This window comes from Canis lupus, chromosome 6 (genome assembly GCF_048164855.1).
Source record: "Canis lupus baileyi chromosome 6, mCanLup2.hap1, whole genome shotgun sequence".
NCBI lineage: Eukaryota > Metazoa > Chordata > Mammalia > Carnivora > Canidae > Canis > Canis lupus.
This window is the reverse complement of record NC_132843.1, coordinates 52866601-52891823: the sequence shown is the minus strand read 5'-3', so window position 1 is coordinate 52891823 and position 25223 is coordinate 52866601. Positions and strand designations below refer to the sequence as shown.

The following is a 25223-nucleotide window of genomic DNA, read 5'->3' as shown; positions in this document are numbered from 1 at the left end:
AAATTATGAGTTAATTATGTAGCTTATGTGTTTCTAGGAATTTGTCCATTTTATCTAGGTTATCTAATTTGTTGGCTTACAATTGTTTATAGTATTCTTTTTATGTATTTACTGTCAGTAGTAATGTCACACTTTAATTTCCAAGTCTACTAATTTGAGTCTTCTGTCTCTTTTTTTTTTTTATCTAGCTAAAAGTTGGCCAATTTTGTGGATTTTTCAAAGAAGCAACTTTTGATTTTATTTTCTCTTTTGCTTATTTTCTATTTCTTTTTTTTTAAGATTTATTAATTAGGGGGAGAGAGAGAGAGCATGTGGGAAGGGGCAACGGAAGAGGGAGAGAGGAACTCAATCTTATGACCCTGAAATTGGGACCTGAACCAAAACCAAGAGTTGGACAGTTAACTGACTAGCCACCCAGGCATTCCTCTATTCTCTATTGTATCTCTCTATCTTTATTATTTCCTGCCTTCTACAAGCTTGAGATTTAGTTTATTCTTTTTCTGGTTCCTTAAGGTGTAAAATCAGGTTATTGATTTGAAATCTTTTTATTGAACTATAATTGACATACAGATAAGTTTCAGGTGCACATCATAATGATTTGTATGTATTTGTATATATTATGAAATGATCATCATATTAAGTCTAGTTAACATCCATTACTTTACAGTAATGTTTTTTCTTGTGATGGGAACTTTTAAGATTTACTCTCTTAGCAATTTTCAAGTATACAAAACAGTATTATTAACTATAGTCACTATGCTATACATTATATCCCCAGGACTTTTTTATTTTATAATTGGAAATTTGTACCTTTTGAACACCTTTACCTGTTTTGCCCACCTGCCACTACCTACCTTTGGCAACTACCAATCTGTTCTGCATATCTGTGAGTATGAGTTTGTTTTGTTCTTAGATTCCACATAAAAGTGAGATCATTCAGTATTTGTATTTCTCTGACTTATTTCACGTAGCAAAATGCCCTCAAGGTCCATCTATATTGTTACAACTGGCAAGATTCACACATATACATATACATACACCATATTTTCTTTATCCACTTGTCCATCGATGGATGCTTAGGTTGCTTATATATATTGAATATTGTAAATTAATGGTGCAGTGAACATGGGGGTGTGTATATCTTTTTAGTTAATGTTTTTGTTTCTTTCCGATAAATACTCAGAAGTGAATTTGCTGGATTATATGATAGTTTTGTGGTCAGTTTCTTGAGAAACCTCTATATGATTTTCCATAGTGGCTGCGTTGATTTACATTCCCACCAACAGTGCACAATGGTTCCCTTTTCTCCATATCTTTACCAACACTTGCTATTTCTTGTCTTTTAGGTAATAGCCATTCTAACAGGTATGAGGTGATATCTCATTGTGGTTTTGATTTGCATTTCACTGATGCCCAGAGATTTTGAGCATCTTTTCATGTACCTGTTGGCCATCTGTATGACTTATTTGGAAAAATGCCTATTTAGAGCCTCTGCTAATTTTTTAATCAGATTGGAATTTTTTTTTCTGTTGAACTCCATATTATTTCTTTGTATACTTCAGAAATTAACTCATTATCAGATATATTATTGGCAAATATATTCTCCCATTTATTATGCTGCCTTCTCATTTTTTGTTTCTTTTACTGGGCAGAAGATTTTTAGTTTGATTTGGTCCCAGTTAATTTATTTTTGTTTTTGTTGCCTTTGCTTTTGCTGTCAAATAAAAAAAAAAAAGAAAAGAAATAAACCAAGACCTATGGCGAGAAGCTTACTGCCTATATGTTCTTCTGGGAGTTTTATGGTTTTAGGTCTTATGTTCCACTCTTTAATCCATTTTGAATTAATCTTTATATATGGTATAAGATAATGGTCCAGTTTCATTCTTTTGCATGTAACTGTCCAGTTTTTCGAACACCATTTATTCTTCCTCTGTTGTTGTAAATTATTTAGCTATATATGTGTGGATTTATTTCTGGGCTCTGAATTTTGATGTATGTGTCTGATTTTATGCAAGTACCATATTATTTTGATTACTTTAAGTTTGTAATATAGTTTGAAACCAGGGAATATGATGCCTCTAGCTTTGTTGTTTCCCAAAATTGCTCTGGCTATTCAGGGTCATTTGTGATTCCATACAAATTTTAGGATTGTTTATTCAATTTTTATGAAAAATGCCATTGGGATTTTGATTGGGATTGCATTGAATTTTTAGGTTTCTTTGGGTGGTATGGACACCTTATCAGTATTAATTCTTCCAATCCATAAGCACAGAATATCTTTTCATTATTTGTATTATGTTTGATTTCTTTCATCAATATCTTCTAGTTTTCAGCAGATAGGTCTTTTACCTTCTTGGTTAAATTTATTCCTAGACATATTATTATTCCTTTTGATATAATTGTAATTGAGAGTATTTTCTTAATTGCTTGTAAGAGGTTCATCATTACTGTTATAGAAATGCAACTGATACTTAATACTGGTTTTTGTAACCTGCAACTTTCTTGAGTTTATTAGTTCTAACAGTTTTTTGAGTCTTTAGGATTTCCTTTATAATAATATCATGTCATCTGCAAATAGTGACAGTTTTACTTCTTGCTTTCTGACTTGGATGCCCATTATTTCTTTTTCTTGACAGATTACTCTTGCATGGACTTCTGTCATTAAAAGTATGATATTAGCTGTGTGTTTATCATATACGGCCTTTATTATTATGTTGTGGTACATTTTGTATATTCATTTTGGTGACAGTTTTTATGGTAAATGGATGTTGAATGTTGTCAAATGTTTTATGCATCTATTAAGATAATAATATGACTTTTATACTCCACTTTGTTGTATAGTATATCATAATGATTGATTTGCATTTATTGAACCCTCCTTGTATCCCTCAAATAAATCATGATGTATGATGCTTTTAATGTAAACTTGAATTTGATTTGCTAGTATTTTGTTGAAGAATTTTGCATTTGTATTCTTTAGAGATGTTAGTCTATAATTTTCTTGTGTCTTTGTCTGGTTTTGGTATCAAGGTAATGCTTGCCTTGTTAAAGGAGTTTATAAGTATGCCCTCCTGTTCTATTTTTTGGAAGAGTTTGAGAATGGTTGGTATTAATTCTTTGAATATTTGGTAACATTAACCAGTGAAGCTGTTAGGTCTGGACTTTTGTTTGTTGGGACAGTTTTGATTACTAATTCAATCCCTTACTAATAATTGGTCTGTTCATATTTTCTATTTATGATTCAGTCTTGCTACGTTGAATGTTTTTTAGAACTTTGCCCATTTCTTCCTTGTTGTTAAATTTGTTGGTGTATAATTAATTGTTAAAACTCAGGATCCTTTTGTATTTTTGTGCTATCAGTTGTAATGTTTCCTCTTTTGCTTCTGACTTTATTTTTTTGAGTCCTGTCTCTTTTTTTCTTGGTGAAGCTAGCTAAAGTCTTGCCAATCATCTTGTAGTTTGATCTTTTCTCTTGTCCCTTTAGGGTCTATTTAATTTATTTTCACTTTGCTCTTTGTTATTTCCTTTCTTCTACTAACTTTGGGCTTTGTTCCTTTTTTTTTTTTTTTTTTAAGATTTATTTGTTTTGGAGAGAGAGCTGGAGGAAGGGGCAGAAGGAGAGGGAGAGAAAATCTCAAGCAGACTCCAGGCTGAGTGTGGAGCCTGATATGGATCAATCTCATGATTCTGAGATCACAACCTGAGCCAAAACTGAGTCGGACACTTAACCAATTACATTACCGAGGTGCTTCTGGGCTTTGTTCTTTTTTCTAGTTCCTTGACGTATAAAGGAACCTTGTTTATTTGAGATCTTTCTTCTTCCTTGATGCAGATATTTATCCTTATGAACTTCCCTTTTAGAACTGTGTTTGCTGCATACTTTGATTTGGTATGTTGTAATTCCATTTTCATTTGTCTCAAGGTATTGAGCTCTCTTTTGATTTCTTTGACCCGTTGATTGTTCAGTGATATGTTATTTAATCTCCACATATTTGTGTTTTCTTCTTGTAATTGATTCTAGTGTTATATTATTGTGGTCAGAAAAGATGCTTGATATATTTCAATCTTTAAATATTAAAACTTGTTTTGTGGCCTAATATATGATCTGTCTTGGAGAATGTTCCACGTATGCTTGAAAAATAATATGTATTCTGTTCCTTTTGGATAGAATGTTCTATTTATGTCTGTTAAGACTATCTGGTCTAATGTATTATTTAAAAACCAACGTTTCCTTATTGACTTTCAGTCTGGATGATCTACCCATTTATGAAAGTGGGGCATTAAAGTCAAAATACAAAAATACTTTTGTATTTCTGTTTATTTCTCTGTTTAGGTCTGCTAATATTTTCTTTATATGTTTATGTGATCCTATGTTAGATGCATAAATATTTACAGATTTTATACTCCTTTGTTGGATTGACTCCTTTGTTATTATATAATAATCTCCTTTTTCTCTTATTGTAGTCTTTTTTATAAAGATTTTATTTATTTGAGAGAGAATGTGCACAAGTATGGGGCAGAGGCAGAGGGAAAGGGAGAAGCAAACTCCCTGCTGAGTAAGGAGCCCAACATGTGGCTCAGTCCCAGGACCCCTGAGATTAGGAGCTGAGCTGAAATCAAGAATCAGGCACTTAACTGACTGAGACACTCAGGCACTCCTTCATTATTTTTTTCTTTTTGTTCCTGATTGGGTGAGTTCCACTGCCCTGTCTTTGAATTCACTGATCCTTTCTTCTGCCTCAGATGAACTGTTCTCTGTTCACTCTAGTCTTGTGGGTCTCATGAACACAAGCCTTCTTGGTTTTCAGTGCTAGGCATTTTAGGGCTAATCTTCCAGGTGTAGGTCTTTAGAAGTTGAGGTATCAGATATAGGGTTCAAACTCTTAGCTCCTCAGGCTGAAGCTCAGGTTTGTGAGTTCCCTCCTGATTGTAGGTTACTACACATTGGCAGGGGTGGGGTTTGTGGTGAGATTGTATCTTGGTTTCTCCTACCCACTTCAATGTGGATTTTTTCTCATTCACTTAATGTGTAGGAATCACTCAGCTAGTTTTTAGGTGTTTTTTCCCCCAGAAGGAAGGTGGTGGTGGTGGTGGTGGTGGTGGTGGTCGTCTTCTTCTTCTTCTTCTTCTTCTTCTTCTTCTTCTTCTTCTTCAAGTTTTTATTTATTTTTCATTGTGTGTGTGTCTGTTTTATATCTTTAATACTTGAATGGCTTTATTAATTAATTAATTAATTTATTTATTTATTTTTAATTGGAGTTCAATTTGCCAATATATAGTATAACACCCAGTGTTCATCCCATCAAGTGCCCTCCTCAGTGCCTGTCACCCAGTTACCCCAACCCCATACTCACCTCCCCTTCCACCACCCTTTGTTTCCCAGAGTTAGGAGTCTCTCATCATTTGTCTCCCTTTCTAATTTCTCTCACTCAGTTCCCCTTCTTTCCCTTATAATCATTTTACTATTTCTTATATTCTCTGTATGAGTGAAACCATATGATGATTGTCCTTCTCTGATTCACTTACTTCACTCAGTATAATATCCTCTAGTTCCATCCACATCGAGATAAATGGTGGGTATTCATCCTTTCTGATGGCTGAGTAATATTCCATTGTGTGTGTGTGTGTGTATGTGTGTATATATATATATACACCATATCTTCTTTATCCATTCATTTGTTGCCTTCAACAACATCATGGCTCCTTCCACAGTTTAGCTATTGTGGACATTGCTGCTATGAACATTGGGGTTCAGGTGTCCCAGCATTTCACTACATCCATATCTTTGGGGTAAATCACTAGTAGTGCAAATGCTGGGTCATAGGGTAGCTCTATTTTCAACTTTTTGAGGAACCTCCACACTGTTTTCCGGAGTGGCTGCACCAGTTTGCATTCCCACCAACAGTGCAAGAGGGTTCCCCCTTTTCTACATCCAGAGGAAAGTTTTTCATATGTAGCTGCAGATGTGATGTATCTATGGGAGTTCAGAATCCTCCCATGCTACCATCTTGAATGGAAGCTTGGAGTAAATTCTTTCAACAGCAATAGTTTTTTTTTTTTTTTTTTTTAAGTACCTGTTTAATGAAAGACTAATAAATTTTTGTTTTTCTAGAAAATTGATGAATGTGTAATGTAATGTCAGCATTTATTTTCTCTTTAAGGATCATAATGATATCATCAACCACATAAAGTCTGGAAACATTAGGGTGTACTTCAGAAATTATTAAGAACATTGTACCCCCAGAATGACAACTATTACATGGAGTGCTAGAAGATATATTTTTATATCACTCTGTGAAGCATAGACTTCACATTGGTATTAAAAAATGATTTTTCTAAATTAACTTTGCATATTTTAGGTTCTGGTTTTCTTATGTATATAAAAGAATAGAGCTGTTATTGAGAAGGCTCCATTTGTTGAAAAAATTTAGTTAAAAGACAGCAGTTTTGATATGTGTCATATGATGCTTCAAATAGAAAAATCAGTTAATTCCAATAATTAGTTAAATTTTTAAAAATCTAGTACATGGGTTCCAGGTAAAGCATTTGAAAGTTCATTCTCTTGATATGTAAACATCTGACATCATTATGATTACCATGTTTATTTATTTATTTCTTTATTTTTTAAATTTTTATTTATGATAGTCACACAGAGAGAGAGAGAGAGGCAGAGACATAGGCAGAGGGAGAAGCAGACTCCATGCACCGGGAGCCTGACGTGGGACTCGATCCCGGGTCTCCAGGATCACACCCTGGGCCAAGGGCAGGCACCAAACCGCTGCGCCACCCAGGGATCCCTGATTTCCATGTTTAAATTCAGTTTGAAAGTTCAGCTTTAAGATAAAATTATTCATTTTGTGGCGATAATTCAAATATAAGTTTGGCGAGGCACATTGGTTTGGAAAAATTTTCACACTAAATCAATTATCATCAGCAGATATGTACGTGTTATAGGTTGCATGCAGACATAATTCATAACAGTATCCAAATAAGCTGGAATATTTTACCAACGGAACTAGAATTTGAAGCCATGGTTGTCAGTGTTGAAATATTTGTATCATATGTAGAGAAACTGAATTACAAAATGTTTTTAGCTTTTACAGAACTACTTTGTAAAGCAATCAAGTGCCCTATAATGATTTTGAATGTTTTGTAAATGTGTAAATTTTGTTCAGCATCAGTTAGAAATAAAGAATCAAGGTGTTCAACAAATGGAGAATCTGTAATGTGAGTGTATGAATTTCTAAAGGCAAAGCATTGTCATAAAGTAACTACATAGTAAGCTTTAAATGTATGTTACTATTAGTATAATATGAGCTTAGTTGTAATATATGTATTTTATTTTGAAAGATTTATTTATTTATGAGAGAGAGAGAGAGAGAGAGAGAGGCAGAGAGGCAGAGGGGCAGAGACATAGGCAGAGGGAGAAGCAGGCTCCTCACAGGGAGCCCGCCACGGGACTTGATCCCCGATGCTGGGATCACAACCCGGGCCAAAAGCAGGCACCCAACCGCTGAGCCACCCAGGCGTCCCTATATGTTCATTTTATATATTTTATATATTCAGTTACAATGCCAGGGAGAATGGGAAGGGTTTATCCATCCATAATTTCCATCAGCCCCCACATTGATATAAACAATAACTTGTGTTACTCTAATGTAAAGTGCCATTCAATGTAGTTTCAACTCTACCAGATTGTTACCCTTAGGCCTCTCCTATAAAGAAAGTCTAGAGCTGCCACTCTATTATTTATATTTGGTAGAAAAATATCTGAATGTACATGTGCTAAATTTTTAAAATTGGTTTCTTCTAGTTTTTTTTTTCTTCTAGGTCTTTGAGTTTATTTTTTTCTTTGCAATTTCGGTGTTCTACTTTTCCTATAAAAACATAACCTGCTTTAGTGATAAACTTTTAAAAATTGAATGAATTTATTACTCTTTAAAACACACACACACACACACACACACACTAGCAAGAAGTGGGAAGATTCTTTGATCTATTTAATTTCTTTGAGAAAGGCAAGATATCAGACCAGAAGACAGCAATTAAGCTTCTATCTCACCTCTTGGTACGTGGAAGACCTACTGTGAAAGTGGTGGTAGGAGACTTCTCATAAGATCTGCATTTTTTATCCTTATGATTCTCTTCATTGAATTTGCCCCTTTCTGTATAGGAAATTCATGACTGGGTTTGCTCTCCATCTCATCAGGAACCAAATAACTAGTTTGCTTTATAATTAAGATAGTTTGTGTAGTGCTTCCTATTTAGTACATCTTTTTTTTTTTTTAAGCTCTTCTTAGTTCTTTTGATTCCTGTAATTTCTTTAGCTTTTAATTGCTAACCTCGACTTATATCCATTTATCTTACCTTTTGGACTCTGTACCATCCTATTTAGTATATGTGTGTTTATCTGATTTCCTGTTTTTACTGGCCTGCCTGGTTTCTAGTTGCTTCCATTCTTTACCAGCTTTGTTCTGAACACCTTTCTGTCAGTTTAGTTGCTGATGTACCTACACTCTAGCACTGTTATATTTGATTTCCTACTCTGTCTCTCTACTTGAGTCTTAGTCATGGTCCCAATACAGACTCCATGTTCTTAGCTTTTTTTTTTTTTTTTTTTACTTGAAGAATTCTGATGAAAAGATCATTTTAAAAATTACACTGAAAATATACATAAGAAGCCATTTATTTCTAACAGAAGGAAAAGCTTTGGGTTTCTAATTATTGGAATCAATTTAAGACATTGTCATATTTGTGTTTCTTCTCATCAGGCTAAGATGCCCCCTAGCCCACTGTGACCACAGGGAGAAATTTATCTTGTTCCTATTGCTTAATCTCTTTGAGTACAACTTGTCTTGTCACCTTCAAATGTGGCCAAGTGACAAGGAATTAATCTGTTATTGGTTTTCAATAATTAAACATTCATTGTATAAACTCTAGAAGCTTGGAAGGATGATGTATATAGGAACTTTCCATGGGAACTACTAGTGACACTATAATTTGAGATGTATAACTATAAAAAATGTATGATTTGAAAAATGATTAGGTACTAATGCCACAATTTACAGAGTTATATAAGATGATACATAATAAATATTGCAGTTTACATAATTTCTTCATGTCATTTTGTGTTACAGTTAATGGGCTAATTGTTAGGCAGATTGATTTTTTAAATATAAATTTTGGGATGTGCTTGGGTGGCTCAGTTGGTTAAGCCTCTGAGTCTTGATCTTGGCTCAGGTCTTGATCTCAGGGTCATGAGTTCAAGCCCTGCACTGGGCTCCATGCATGAACCCACGTAAAAAGAAAAGAGAAGAAATAAAACAAAAAAATAAAATAGAAAATAAAATATAAGTTTTTGGGCAGCTATCTTTGTTTTTGAATTGCTAATTTTTGTTTGAGGTTATTCTCTCCAAAACATCTTATTTATTTTATTGACTTGCTTTTATGCATGGTTCTTTGTGTAAATGTACTTTTTCCTCAGGTATAGCTATTTATTAAGGTGCTTTCTGCAAGACTAAGAATAATAAGTATAGTACAGAGTTTACAGACGTGGAGAAAAAGACTTGTTTCTTGGTCAAGTCAAGAGAAAATATAATTTAAATGCATATGTTAATCCAATCCACATGCTTTTGGAACTAGAAACTAGGTAAAAACCATGAACATTTTGTGAGTTTTTAATCTGTCTCTTTTTATCACATAGGAAAGTTAAAGGAGGAAATATTGATGTACATCCATCAGAAAAAGCACTCATTGTTCAGTATGAAGTGGAAGCTACTATTCTTGGAGAAATGGGTGATCCCATGTTGGGAGAACGAAAGGAATGCCAAAAGATGTAAGTTTTTTTCATTTGTGTATGTTTTGAAAGTAGTGAACCTTATACAAATTGTGTAGAAATCTGATGGTATTTATATCTGCATAGATGATAGATGGTTATGGCATTCTTCTAGACATACTTCATCTTAGTGAAGCAGAGACTATATTAAACTATAAAATCAGAGTATATTTATTCCAGGGAAGATCAGGTTTACATAAGCATGATGGGGCTTCTTGAAAAATATCATTTCTAATTTATCCCATTTAGTAAATGCATATAATAGAATATAAACTACTACAACTTGTGAAATCAGTAATAAAAGATATGATTATGTGAGACTTTTTTGCTTAATTTAGGAAATGTCTATTTTATGGGATCCTGTCTGTATTCTTTTTTCCCTGGAACTGTAGAAAATACTATGAATTCTAGAATTCTCAAATGGGGCATGTACTTTTAATTCATCCCTTAAAAGTCTAGCCCTATGAAAGATGTTAGTAATAAAATGAGCATTTCTGACTCAATGAGTTGAGCTTATATCTCCTGACATCCTACATACTTTCCTTCCTTCTTTTATAATACTTTCAGGAGCCCATTGGAAACTGGCCTTTTTCATTAATCTATTAGTTGTGCTACTAATTGTCTTGCCCTTCTTCCATAGTGTTGTGGAAGTAAAGAAGGTCTGAGATTACCTAGTATTCTCTCCAACATCTCTCCCTTCATTTAAAAAAAAAATGATTTGGGAACTAAGTTAAAAGAGTTTTAACTAGTTAAAAAGTGCTAGTATGTTCTGGTGGTGTAACACACTGAAAAATACCGTATTTTAAATATATAGCAGTGGTTCTCAATTGGCTGTGATCCCCCCCCCCCCCCCCGGGAACATTTGGTAATACCTGGGGACATTTTTGGTTGTTGTAACTGGAGGAGTTCTATTGGAAATCTAGTGGATAGAGGACAGGATACTGCTAACCATCCTACAATGTGCAAGATAGCCACCTACAAACAAAGAATGATTTGGCTCCAAATGTTAATAGTGCTGCAATTAAGAAATTGCATGTGTGTAGCAACCTGCAAAGAGAAACTGCCTAATATCTTAGTAAGATCCCTAATCCATCTTCCTTTTTTGTGTTAGGAGACTAAATTACACAGATATTTCATTAAAATAACTGAGTCCTTGGATAATCCGCTAAACTGAAGAAAATACACATATACACACACACAGTACATAGACTGTGTCCTTTTACACTTTCTCTTCCATTAATGTGTTTCTGATTGCTGCCTGAATTTTGTGCATTTTGAGAACATGTAAAAATCTCTTGAGATCTTATTAATTTGACTTCCAAAGAAGGTAGCAGATTAGTCTTTGCCTTTAGAACTTCAGATATCCACATTTCTGGTGAGATATTTCATTTTTAGTTCTTAAGAATGCAGTAAGTAGCCTCCTTCAGCTAGAATTAAATGAGAATATTGTTATTGCTTGGAAATACATGGACTTTTTAGACAAAGGATACATTCACCCAAGTGTCAACCACTTGGCAGGAGTTACTACCAACTATGGCTGGAGTACGTGGATTTAACTTCAGTAAGGGAAAACCTAAGTAATTCAACCTTGTGATACTCAACTGTGGCTGCGCAAGGTTTGGAGAGAAATCACTGTAGGACCAAAAGGAGAATGTAGTTTGTTGATAGTTCAAGAAGTTTTAGCAATGGCAGCAACTGGGGATAAGGATTTTGAGAGGTACACTCATATAGGCTGATTTTGAGAGGGACACTCATCTCATATAGGCTGAGACAAATACGAAGTGAAATTGTCATTAAATTGAGGTAGTCAGTGCTATGGCCCAGGTCTAAAAGACTTGTACTATATTTCATTTTCCCTTATTAGGTAAAGGAATATTTAAGCCCATCTTCAATGGAGTCCCAGTTTTCTCAAGATTTCTTTATAAGATACTGATGATTATGGACCAAAAATAATTTGGGTATTTTTCTTCTAGGTTTTTGATGTTCTTAGTAGGTATGGACTGCCTAATGAGGTTCTGATTTTTTACTATGAGTATAATCACTAAACATATGGTTGACATTTTCTAAAAATTCTAGCCCTACCTGTTTTTTCTTTGTCTTTTATAATGAGGGAAGGAGTTAGGAGAGAGGCATACACACTGAAAGAAGAAAATCTATTACCTTGGATAGAAAGAAGATGAGTCAGATTGTTAATATATATGTTGGTAGAAAATAGATCTAAAAAAGGATAGAAAAATCTACTTTATCAAATCAATATACCACTACATACCTATTGGAATAGGTAAAATCCAAAATATTGACAGCACCAAATGCTGGTGAGGATATAGAGCCACAGGAACTCATTCATTATTAGTGGGAATATAAAGTGGTATTTATTATAACCACTTTGGAAGACAGTTTGGCAATTGCTTACAAAGTTAGACATAGGCTTACCATATAATCCAGCAGTTGTGTTTCTAGATATGAACTCTAATGAGTTGAAAACACATGTCCACACAAAAACAGGAGAATTAATGTTTGTAGAAAATTTATAATTGTCAAAAATTGGAAGCACGCCAGGTATCCTTCAATAGGCAAGCGGGTAAACTGTGGTGCATTCATATCACCAAGTACAATTCGGGGCTAAAAAGAATTCAACTATCAAGATGTGAAAACACATTTGAGGTACCTTACTATATTAATGCATTTAAGTGAAAGAAGCCAGACTGGAAAGATTCCAATATGTGACATTCTAGAAAAGAAAAAACGAAAGTAGAAAGATTAGAGGCTGTCAGGAGTGCAAGGGATGACGGAGGGGAGAATAGGTGAAGCAGAGGGCATTTTTAGGCCAGTAAAACCATTTTGTATGATACTATAATGGTGTATTCATGGCATTATACATTCAAGGCCTAGAGAACTATAGGACACAAAGAGTGAACCCTAATGTAAACTGTGAACTTCATTCAGTGATAATGTATCAGTTTTGTTTCATCAGTTGTTGTAAAGGCACCACGTAATGCCTTCTGGATATGCAGCTAAAATTATACAAAAATAAATAGTTTAAAAGATTTAAAACCATAGGAATATAAATAGATTAAAGAAAAGTTAAATGGACTAAGTATTGCTGGTTGTCGCATACATTAGAAGCCATTTCAGCACATTTTTTAAAAAGATTTTATTTGTTCATGAGAGAAACAGAGAGAGAGAGAGAGACATAGGCAGAGGGAGAAGCAGGCTTCCCGCAGGAAGCCTGATGTGGGACTTAATCCCTGTGTGAATCCTGGAATCACAACCTGAGCTGAAGGCAGATGCTCAACCACTGAGCCACCCAGGTACCCCACCACTCTAGCAAATTTAAGCATAAAAGGAATTTGTTAAAGACTATTAAGTAATTTGTAGAATCCTGGGAGGACCAGATCGAGGGAAGACTGTTTAGCTGGGAATAATATATAAATCACTATGCTGCACTTATTTCAGATCATCAGTATTTGAATAATGATTTCACAGATGCTGAGGACAAAGCATTTTTCAGAGATCTCTGTCCCAACTGCCTCTAATATCTTGATGTCTCTTCCAACATCGGCTGTCTTCACCAAAAAATAATTCCACACAGTGACTACTTTGTTAATGTTTCTCTAGGCATACATGGGTACATCTGCTTGAGTCTTTTGCCACCAATTGAGTTTTCACCTGAACCTAATTTTGTGTCTTCATGGCTCTCCCTGGTACCACAAATCCATGTACATTGCCAATTGTTTCCACCAGAAACAATTGAATCTGAAAATACTGATATTATGTGTGTGTCCCTAGTTAAATAATTATGAGTTTGGTCAAGAAAATTACTTATTTTTGGCAATATGGATTCTCATATCCAATAATGATTAATTAAGACTTCATATATGTTGTCAGAAAGACTGTTTTAAAACAAGATACCTATCTTAGACAAGATATGCTATCTTGTCTAGAAGAGTCAGATGTAGATTTTATGTTCCCTTTGTGATCTTGCCTGTCCAGTTCAAAGAAATCATTTGTTTGCATTTTTCTAAGCCTAATTACATCTAATACTTTATTATATTTTACTAAAAGAGTCTGTGTCAGGTACCTTTAAATACTTTATAACTATTTATTTGGAAGTAGTATTTTTATCACTTACTTTGGTATTACCTGAGTTGGAAAATTTTGATATGCTTACAGCATTCGTCTTAAGAGTCTCAATGCCAACACCGATATAACTTCCCTGGCACGGAAGGTGGTTGAAGAATGTAAACTTATTCATCCCTCAAAATTAAATGAGGTAGAACAGCTGTTGTACTATCTACAGAACCGCCGGGATTCATTGTCAGGAAAAGGTAAGTATAATTCCTTACTTTTTAATGCATAACCAGAGTTCTTTAACTATAGTTTTTGCTTTTGATATTTCAATCATGGGGTTTGTTTTGTTATTGTTTTATTTTATTTTGCCAGTGCTATAAGTAAATAATGAATGAAAGAATAAACCTATTAGTTTCCTGCAGGAAGACTTTGTATTAGATACTTCTATGCAAAATGATCTGCTTCTGTTTCATATTGTGGTAGGTGTGTATGTTTGTGTTTGTGTCTGTATGTTTGTGTGTGTATGTTGTGTATATTTCATACTGTGGTGTGTGTGTATGTTTGTGTACATATGTGCTAAGGTAAGGAGTGAAAAAGCAAATGTCTGTCATATTGACTCTAGAATAATGAAAGGAGAGAATTTGGGGCGGCAAAATATTTTCTCTACACGATTAGATTTATATTTTCTAAATTTCTTATAGAGATTTAATTTATAATTTGAATGGGTGACTCAAGCATTTAAATGTTAAAATATATGTCATATGTTTTCAACTATCCTAAAGATACAAGTTTTATGAATCTTTCTTAGGAAAATACTGCCTTTTCATTCATAATGTCTTCCTTGTTGCCATTCTTCTGTCTTCAATTTCTTCATAAAGAACCAACCCATTAAAATATTAAAGCTAAGCAATTATTTTTAGAAGACATCATCAAATATTCTAAACCAAAAATGAAACAAAGTAAAAATACAGACATTTGAATAGAAAGTCATCTCAGATTATTGAATACATATTCTACTTCATAGTACTGATTAAGTTTACATGTCTTTCACCATTGGTGAGTTAAAATGTGGTGCCTTTGAAATAATTCATAAATGCTTAAGTGTTGATTATACTAAGTAGAAAGAAGTAAAAGAAAATTTGCTTGGGCTTTTTTCAAATTATTCTGTCTTTTCTATTTACAGCAAATGAAATGCCTTGTGTCTAACATACACTTTTATTAGTTAGCTCTGAATATAATATCTAATGTGATCAGTATGTATTTTTGGATTAATTAAGTGATGTTAAATTTATTTAAAAGCAAAAATAAGCAGTTTGAATTTGATTCCATCCAACTACATAACTGGCATTCAATGTATGTTAATTATTCATAATAACTGCTATAAGGAAAATATTAAGAAGAATTTTTATTGTTTCATGATAGAATATTCTACTTAAGATCTCTATAAATGAGGGCGATAACTCCTTTGATAAATAAGTTCAAAGTGAGCAAAGTAAATCCTGTATTCTAGCAAGAAGTGTGTGTACTTATTTTGAGTTATACAGTGTCCTTAAAATTGATCTTTCCTCATGCCTAATTAATTTAATCCCAAGTGCATTTACATTAGAGTATCTTTACTACTAAAACCCTTGAACTGTGTTTTCAAGGTAAATTAGTTTTCTCACCTTCTTCCTCCCAAATTAAAGGAATATAAGGAAATTTTCATGTCAACATGGGTAAATCTGTTCAAATCAATCTGCTTATGTAGATATTAATGTTTTGAAGACATAAATGAAATACTGTTGCTATGTTAAATACACACTTATTTTTAAAAAACTATTCCATTTTTCTTTTTTAACTTTTTTACTTGATATTCACAATTTCAAAGCCAGAATCTTGCACCCTAAAAGTGATTGAAACAAAATAGTAATCCTTAATTTATGTGATTCCTTACCTTCAGTGATTTTTTTTCCATTTTAGTTTTTATATTACTCAACTTATTAATGTATCATTGCCTTATTGATTTTCCTCCTCCCATCTTGAATGTGAGTTAAGAAGGGACTATATTGCTTCTTGTTGGCGAGTCTGGCTGTTTACATACCCAAAAAGGTAGTAACAAAGGAGGAAATGAAATTATGACTTTGGGATCATTTATACTCTCCTTGATATCCTCATTAGAACAGGTGGATTATAGGTGAACAGTTTTGATTTTTTTATTTATCGGGAAAAAGATGATTTTATAAACTATTCAGTTTTAAGATCCTCAACTCAGCCATAATTGAAGTCAGCTGCTAAAAATAAAAATTGCCCAGTAACTCTAAAAACTTAGTTCTTCTCATTAAAAAAAAAATCTTTTTACAGAAAAAAAAGAAAAATCAAGCAAGCCTAAAGATCCACCTCCTTTTGAAGGAATGGAGGTAAGACTGTATTCTGATCTAATAGATAACTGATTGATTGTAAGGTTGTTCCATTTTCCCATCAATAATTCATATAATAACATTAAATAGATATGGAAATTAGAAATTATTGAACTTAGAACCTGGAAAGGTAGATATTTCAGTATTTCATACAGGCAAAAGTTAGTGGCATGTTTTTTAGATATATTTACTTTGACAAGTAAGTTTTGAAGTGTTTTAAATATTCTTATTGCATTATATTTTTAAATACCAATTAACCTATTGAAGTAGAACTAAATTATTTTGTATTACATTTAAGATACTTTATATTAATAGGCCAATTTTAGAGTATATATCTTATTTTTATATAATATATAACTACTTTTGTATTGGATTCCTAGCACCCAAAGGTCTAATTTTCCCCTCTATGAAAGGACTATGAGTACTTTGAAAACTTGTCTGTTATTAAAAGGGCAATATATTGACCATAAAATATCCTTCTTTTGACAGTAGCTTTGTTGAACATTGTTGTTCTTTTAGAGTACTTCCTCTTCCTTTCTTTCAGATTGATGAAGTTGCTAACATTAATGACATGGATGAATACATTGAGTTACTATATGAAGATATTCCTGACAAAGTTCGGGGTTCTGCTTTGATCCTGCAGCTTGCTCGAAATCCTGATAACTTGGAAGAACTGCTATTGAATGGTGATTTATATCTATAAATATTAAAAATAGAAAATTTGTTGTATAATATGGTTTTTAAGTTTATTACAAAAGAGAAAGCTAACATTATACCAAAGTTAGGAATGCATTTGTTTCCCAGATCTTTGTTACCTTCTTATGAAAATTTTTTAACTTAAGACCATAACACTTAACTACTGTGAAGAATTCACATATCATTTAATTTAAACAATAAAAATAAAGCATTAATGGTACTATTCTCTTCTGAAGGACTTTTATTACCAGTTAAACTGGTAAAAACTCTACCAGTGTTTTAATACACTAATAGAGAAATGGATCTTCAGAGGTCCTTACTTTGGTTACAGAAATGCTTGGCCCTGAAATTCATTTTTATTGAAAGTAGAAAGTAGAGATGTACATTTTTTGCATATTTAATAGCCAGTTATTCCAACCTAGTTAGTGAATACTCCTTTCCCCAAAGATTTGAAATGTCTTTTCTGTTAAATGCCTGGCATTCAGTTATTCAATAGATACTTCTTAAAAACCTATTCTTGCCATGTACTGTTCTGGTATATTCATAGGTATATTTTAATGCTTTTTTTTTCTTTTCCATTGATTTATTTGATAATTTGCATTCCACTATTATACTGTTTGTTTTGTTATGTTTTGTTTTGTATTTTGAGTAGAGTTTTAGAGTAGGTAGGAGAATGTTCCAATTTGTTGATTTTTTTAAAATAGGTGTTGCTGGTCTTATACATTTTCTTAATAAATTATTTTGAGATTGATTTATCATATGCTCTAAAAAATTATAATGGAATTTTAATTATGATTGCATTTAACTAAAAAAAAAATGATTGCATTTAACTGATAAATTGATTTGGGGTTATATTTTGGCCTTCAGTAAACTTCATAATTTTATTTTGGCTATTTCTTGATGATCTATGTACAATTCCCATAGCTATATTTTTATTGAGACTCTTTTCTATTCTATACTAATGGAGAAAAATGAAATAAAATTTGGAAAATAGGTAATTAGCTATATACCTAAATTCATGACATTATAGTACGTTATTTTCCAAAGCACAGTTGACTCTTGAACAATGGAGAGGGTGGTTTAGGGGTGTAGCTCCCCCCTCCAGTCAAAAATACACATGTAATTTTTGACTTTTAAGAAACTTAACTGCATATAGTACAGTAATAGAACAAGGCACCACACCTCTCCTTGTCCCCAACCAAAGTTAAGCTGGATCATGGAGTGGCACCCGTTCCTTCCTTCCATACCCAAGAATATGGGAAATATTTGTATACGTGGAATCTGAGTGAAGGCAGAACACTTTCACCTGTCTCTCTAGGTTGCTTGCTCCATCAGACCAGACCCCTTTTATGAAGTTCTAATGCAGTTTCTGGTTATAGGAGATGCTGGCAAGTAGTGAGCTGCCAGTTCCCTGGAGGAGTTAGTTCCCCACTTTGGAGAGATTTCAGCACCACGGACAGCAACCACCCTGCTGTCCACTCTGCATCCCAGGTTCCTGCTTGGTGCTCTTGGCCCCATTGTTCTGGACTTGTTACTCCTAGGTGGGGGATAGTGGAGGGCTGAGGGAGGATGGCAAGTTATTCTGTGGTCCTTGGCCGATTCTGGCCTGTGACTAACCATGCCTCACCACCTCAGTAACAATCTCTTCCCAGAGCTGGTTCCTATGTACCTCTCAGTTCAAGACCTCGATGAACCTACCTTCCAACAGATAGTGAGTGATGTGAGGCATGCCAGGAGCAGGCAAGAGCCCTGCTGTCTCAGACTTCTCTGCATCTTTCATTTGCCTTCCCTCCTAGTCATTTGTTTCTTTCCAATCATAATCCACAGAATTCATACCAGTGTGTTCAAGGGTCAACTGTATATTCTAAGAAATATTGGTTCCTCTGGATTATAGTGGTGAAATACTTTTAATTAATACTGAATAAAAAAGTTACCAGGTTCTTTAAGTAGAACTTTATGGAGCTTTTACATGTTAATGTATGTTGCCTATCTACTTACTTGACTCCAGACAGTTTTGTTCAAAGCATATGGTATACCAGTGCTCTGCATTGTGAGTATTAATAACATTATGAAATGATATTGTAGGATGTTTTTTAGCTTGAAAAGTTCCTAAGTAGATTAATAATAGTTGTTTCATATTCTGAATGACCAAAGAGCAAAAATAAGTTGAACACTTTTATTACCATAACTAATACTAATAATGCAGTCCATAAAGTACAGTAGGTTCTGAGTGCCTATTATAAAAAGTTGAATTATGATCTCTGTATAACACACAGATATTTTTTTAATGCTTTAATATTTTAAGCATTGGTAAGCTATGTAACAATTCTAATTAGAAACTGGTCTCATTATTTTATGTTTACTTAGCATATGGTAATTCTCATTAATCAGTTCATTAACTTTTTCCCTTTCTCAAGATAAAAATCTAGCAGAGATGTTTATTCTACCCTGAAGCTAATTTTATGAAAGATTTTTTGTTTTATGTCTGTTGGCATTAATTTAACATAATATTAAAATAGATTTATTTTTATGTTTGTAAGTTTTATTTGCTTATTAATTTGCTTCAATGGAGCTAGTGTTAGCCTGCTAAATTGCTCATTATTTTTTAGACTGATTCTATTTTTTTCCTTCTTCACAAACACATTAAATCAGATGTTAAAAAACAAAAAAATGGCACTGTAGTAGCAAGATTATAAGTGGAAATACAAATTAAAAAATAAATTGTCTTTTTATTTTTTTGTCACTCAATATACTTACCATGTTACTTTATCTAAATCATATTTTACTTTTCTGTTTATAGTTAGAGACTTAAAGTTACATGTTATGAGTTTTTAAGTAAAAGCTGTATTTCAATTTTAAAAACAGCTTTCTGTGTTGGAAAGAAACACCTTCCTTTTTTATTCCAGTTCTAGCTTAGCTTTGTTATTTATTAATAAGTAGACATTTAAAACCAATCACCCTTTATACTACAGGCAAGGCAAATGATCATTTTTATATGTTTGTTATGTCATTAGAAACTGCCCTTGGTGCATTAGCAAGAGTCCTAAGAGAAGACTGGAAACAAAGTGTTGAGTTGGCTACAAACATAATTTACATCTTTTTTTGCTTTTCTAGGTAAGTATAAAAATTAAGAAATAAAAGTAGAAATCTCTGTTTCTTTCACTTTGTTAATGGTTTGGATTGTGGATTACTGGTTTGCTCAGTCTTCCTGTATGTCTGCCCATGTTCTGTCTCTAAACTCATGTTCTCTTTCCCATTCTCTGTCCTTTCCGATGTTCTGTCCTTCATTCAGTCTGTCCTGACCCATGCATGTGCAGAGTAGAATAGTAAAATGGTTTAGAATTTAAGAGTATTGACTCTGAAAATAGACTGGATTTGAATCCACGTAATAGCAGTACTGCTATTTACAACCCGTGTTGATTACATTATTTCTCTGTGCTTCAATTTCCTCATCTGTAAACTGGATAATAATAGTAACACCATTTTGGATAGTTTTTAGAATAAAGCCTGACTCAGAATAAGTGCCAGTGATGTATCACTGTGTATATGTGTGTGTGTGTGTGTGTGTGTATGCATATGTATGTATCATATATATATATATATATATATGATAACTTTTAGGTATCCATATGTGTTTATTTGTATACATGTATTCTCTGGAAAGTTGTTCATTGAGATACTGTGAAAAATTTCGAGGCAATTCCCAGAGAATTGCCTCTGTTTAAAACTGTGCCAGCATTAGCAAATAGATATTTATTAAATAAATACTTGGATGAATGAATTGTATAGGAAACACATGCAAAAACCTGATAACTAATATTTTACTGATTTATATTCTCTGGTATCTATTTTATTTAATATTAGTATTGTTATTAGTTTTGTTTTACAGCAGTCTGAAAGTTTATTTTGAGAGTGTCTGAATAGTTAAAATGGTGGTTGATTACAAAAAAATGTGTTTTCTTTCATTTCTAATTTAAAAGTAATTTTATTTCAGGTAAGGATAGTATGTGAAAATATATTTAAAGTAATCTTATAACTTCGGGTCTCTGCCTAGTATACCATGGATGTAGTCATTTATTGAAATATATATCAAATTTTACTTTCTACATCCATTGTACAAGTGTTTACTCAAAATAAATTTCCTGAATCTACAAAACATATTGCTTCAAATATATACTAAAATCTCTTCTTTTAAGCTTTTCTCAGTTTCATGGACTTATCACTCACTATAAAATTGGAGCTCTATGTATGAATATCATTGATCATGAGTTAAAAAGACATGAACTGTGGCAAGAAGAACTCTCTAAGAAGAAGAAAGCTGATATCCTTTTAGAGTGGCATTTCACCCCATGGTTGTTGCTATGAGATGTAGATAGGTGGGATAGTTTTGGGTTTTTTTTTGCCATTTACATTATTTGGAAAAATAAAAGAGTGTTGAAGGTTAAGATGAAGATTGAAACTATCAGAATGAATATAGTTTGACATGTGCTTTTTGTCTCTTTGATTAGTTTATTAGAAGGAGCAGGTAATAGTGGTCCTGGATAATTGAGCTGGTGATTCTCTTAAGTGACCTTATCGTTATATCCCCTAAGATCCTTTGGTTAACTGAAGCCCTGTCTCACCATGGTTTATGTAGTTCTGTCTGTCATAAGTTGACTTTGATTGGAATTAAATTCTGTTTTACTAATTATGTCCAAAAATTCTTAATATATTCAAATCTAAGAGGCTGCAGAATGATAGAACCTATGAAAAGAATCTTAAAGTGAATGGGTGGTGGACACTGAGGGGGGGCACTTGACGGGATGAGCACTGGGTGTTATTCTGTATGTTGGCAAATTGAACACCAATAAAAAATAAATTTATTATTAAATTTTTTTAAATGATGTATTTTAAACTATCTTTCAATGCAGAAATCTTTTCTGCAGCTTCCTTTACAAATTGGATATTTACTCTTTTCTTCAACAGTGTTTCTTCTTATTTATTTAGTTCATTCTGTGGTTTGACATCCTATTTATTATAATGTTCTTTTGCTTAGTGTACTAAAATCCACTTGTCAGTAACTTCTGTCCCTTGAATCTAATCTTGCATGCTAAACAAAATAGAATAGGGTAGTCTCTTAAACATCACTTTTCTTGTATTTGAAAATATTTATCATACTGCCTCTGTAGCTTAATTTTTCTAGGTTATAGGTCCTAGCTTATTCATATGGCTTATTTAGCAACCATACTGGTAATTTTCCTTTGAACCCAATATTTATTGATCTCTTTTAAGAAGTAAAAATATGGGCACCCTGGGTGGCTCAGCGGTTTAGCGCCGCCTTCAGCCCAGGGTGTGATCCTAGAGACCCGGGATCGAGTTTTGCGTCGGGCTCCCTGCATGGAGCCTGCTTCTCCCTCTGCCTGTGTCTCTGCCCAACCCCCCGACCCCGTGTCTCTCATGAATAAATAAATAAAATCTTTACCAAAAAAAAAGTAAAAATATTGTTCCTGTTGTGCAGAGTATCATATATTTCTTACCTTTCCATCATGAAATCCCCAAGGTACTCTAAAAATTCACCCTAACGTACACACAAGTTTGACTTTTCTTAATTAAGATCTTTGCAGGTTTAGGGGTTTTCTGTTTGTGCTATGAGCTTCTGACATCTAAATGGTGTAGATTTAAATCCTATGGGCAGCTCAGTGATCCTGGAGACTTTAGATCATTTCTAGAGTTACAAGTCTCCTAAATACACCTGAAATTCATTTAATAGGAGGTGTATGGAGAGAACCACTAATGGAACTTTTAGTAATTATTAATTAATATTTTGTGATTGTTGGGTGATGGGAATTGATATTTTAGGATATATCATATTCCTGTTAAGTATCAGATATCATTGATTGAAAGATGTACCATTATTCATGAACTAGTAAGAATGGAAAAAAATGCTTAAGTTAACTATGACATGTCATGGATTACAAGGCATACTGAAATGCAGGAGATTCCTTGTGTTTTGATACAAGCAGCAGTCAATGAGAGGGAAGTTTTTTAAGTGCTTCCCCAAGCACTGATCCTGAAGTCAGACTGAAATAACAAGTTATTTTTGCAGTTGTCCAGAGGATTACTTGGGGCCATAAGGTATAATTTAAAAATCTTGTTGACCTCTAACTTCAGGATAGTTCTCTTTGATGGGGAGTCTGAAGAGGATACTAAAGCATTTTAGGTCTAATCAACATCCTTTGAATGTTCTGGGCATCTGTCCAAGGTGGAATTAAGTATTCTTATTAACTAAAACACTCTCTGAGGCAGTAATCCTTTAGATTCATGGATCCACTGGTGTACATACATAAGATATTTCCATAAAATTTCTGGGGATTCAGGTGTTTGGTAAAACCTAAACATGCATTTACCCAAAGTCTCCAAGCATAACCATGAACCCTTGTTTAAGAAGTTCTAAAATTATTGTGTAGAGATGAATATTTTAAACTATTGGTTATAGAAAATAACTGGGTAACACTGCACATAAAATAGTACTGTTCTTCATAGTATTTCAGTAGATTTTCTTTGTTTCAATGAGTATGCATGATCCTTAACTTAAGTTGCTTACTTGATGAAGACCCTGAAAACCAAACCTTGAGAAAAGATTATGAAAAAACCTTTAAAAAATACCAGGGACTTGTGGTAAAACAGGAACAGCTCTTACGAGGTAGGATTTCCTAAGCAATGAGAAACACAACAAAGTGTTTACACTACATTGATTTTGTTCAATTTTTTTTCAGATTGGTAAAGCTAATATTAGAATAATTTAACAGTCTCTAGGTTTTAATAAGCTGTAAATTCTTTTGTCTTTAGCATGGGTAATAATGTTTTAAGTTTCATTCCATTATTTTTCCACCAAGAGGCCTATTCAGCTCTTTTTTTAAAATTTATTTTATTATTTTATTTTTTTCTATTCAGCTCTTAAATGTGTATATACTTGTAATTTGTTTACTCAGAGAGGATCTTTTAATCCAGTGTTTGTCCTTTTTGATAATGACAATCTGATCTCTCAAACACTAATATTAATTATAACATAATAGTACTAATGTCTTATTTATTTTGTGCTTTCCTAGGAAATCAATATAAAAATTCTCATAGTATTTCTCTTGATTAGTAAAAAACAGTCTCTGAGGTTTGTTGAGAGCTCTAACAATTGAATAAAGTTTCACAGCCATTGATAAGATACAAAATTTTATGAAGGTTAGTGAGAGTAATGTAGGGATTTTAAGTGTACATTCCACTCCTGCTTTGGAGTTGACTATTGATTTTTTCCAGTTTTATTGAGATATAATTGACATATAATTGTGTTAGGTTTAAGGTATACAATGTGCTGATTTGGTGTACACATATATTGCAAAATGTTTACCACAGTAAGGTTGGTAAACATGTCCTTCACCTCACATAATTACCATTTTGTTGTTGTTGTTACGGTGAGAACACTTAAGATCTGTTCTCATGGCAGTATTAAAATACACAATACAGTATTGTTAATTGTATTTGCCATGGTGTGCATTAGATCCCTGGAACTTATTCATCTTATGACTGAAAGTTTATATCTGTTGACCAAGGTCTTCCCATTTCCCCCACAACCCAGCTTCTGGTAAGCATGATCTACTCTGTTTTTATGAGTCCAGTGTTTTTAGATTCCACATACTCAGTGAGAACATACAATATTTGTCTTCCTCTGTCTGATTTCACTTAAAATAATACCCTTAAGGTCTATCTGTGTTATCACAAATGGCAGAATATCTTCCTTTTTTATGAATGAATAATATTTTGGGGTGTGTGTGTGTGCATATGTATGCCCCATCTCCTTTATCCATTCATCCATTGATGGACACTTAGGCTGCTGCTGTGTCTTGGCTATTAACAATGCCTCAGTGAACACAGGGATACAGATATCTCTTTGAGATCATGATTTTATTTCCTTTGGATATATACCCAGAAGTGGTATTGCTGGATCATATGGTAGTTTTATTTTTAAATTTTTGAGAAACATCCATTTTCCATAGTGGCTGCACCAGTTTATATTCCTTTAACAGGAATTTATATTTAACAGGAATATAAATTGCAGTTTAAATTCCTCCCAATTTACATTCTTTTTACTCTACATCCTTGGCAGCATTTATCACTTGTCTTTTTAGTAATAGCCATTCTGACAGGTATGAGGTGCTCTGTCATGGTATTGATTTCCATTTCCCTGATGATTA

At 33.2% G+C, this 25223-nt stretch overlaps 1 protein-coding gene across 6 annotated transcripts in view; it reads left to right on the top strand.

The window, feature by feature from the left end:
- The window catches only part of KIFAP3 (kinesin associated protein 3), a 157299-nt gene that overhangs the window by 18495 nt on the left and 113581 nt on the right, over positions 1-25223 (top strand). For all 6 annotated transcript variants that reach the window (XR_012032990.1, XR_012032991.1, XM_072830539.1 and 3 more), the window contains 7 exons: positions 9704-9835; positions 14009-14163; positions 16247-16302; positions 16847-16988; positions 20013-20112; positions 21195-21319; positions 23582-23680. Coding sequence is in view for 4 of the 6 variants with exons in the window: in XM_072830539.1 (XP_072686640.1) it covers positions 9704-9835; positions 14009-14163; positions 16247-16302; positions 16847-16988; positions 20013-20112; positions 21195-21319; positions 23582-23680 (809 nt within the window). In the remaining 2 variants the exon portion in view is untranslated. The remainder of the gene's footprint in view (positions 1-9703; positions 9836-14008; positions 14164-16246; positions 16303-16846; positions 16989-20012; positions 20113-21194; positions 21320-23581; positions 23681-25223) is intronic.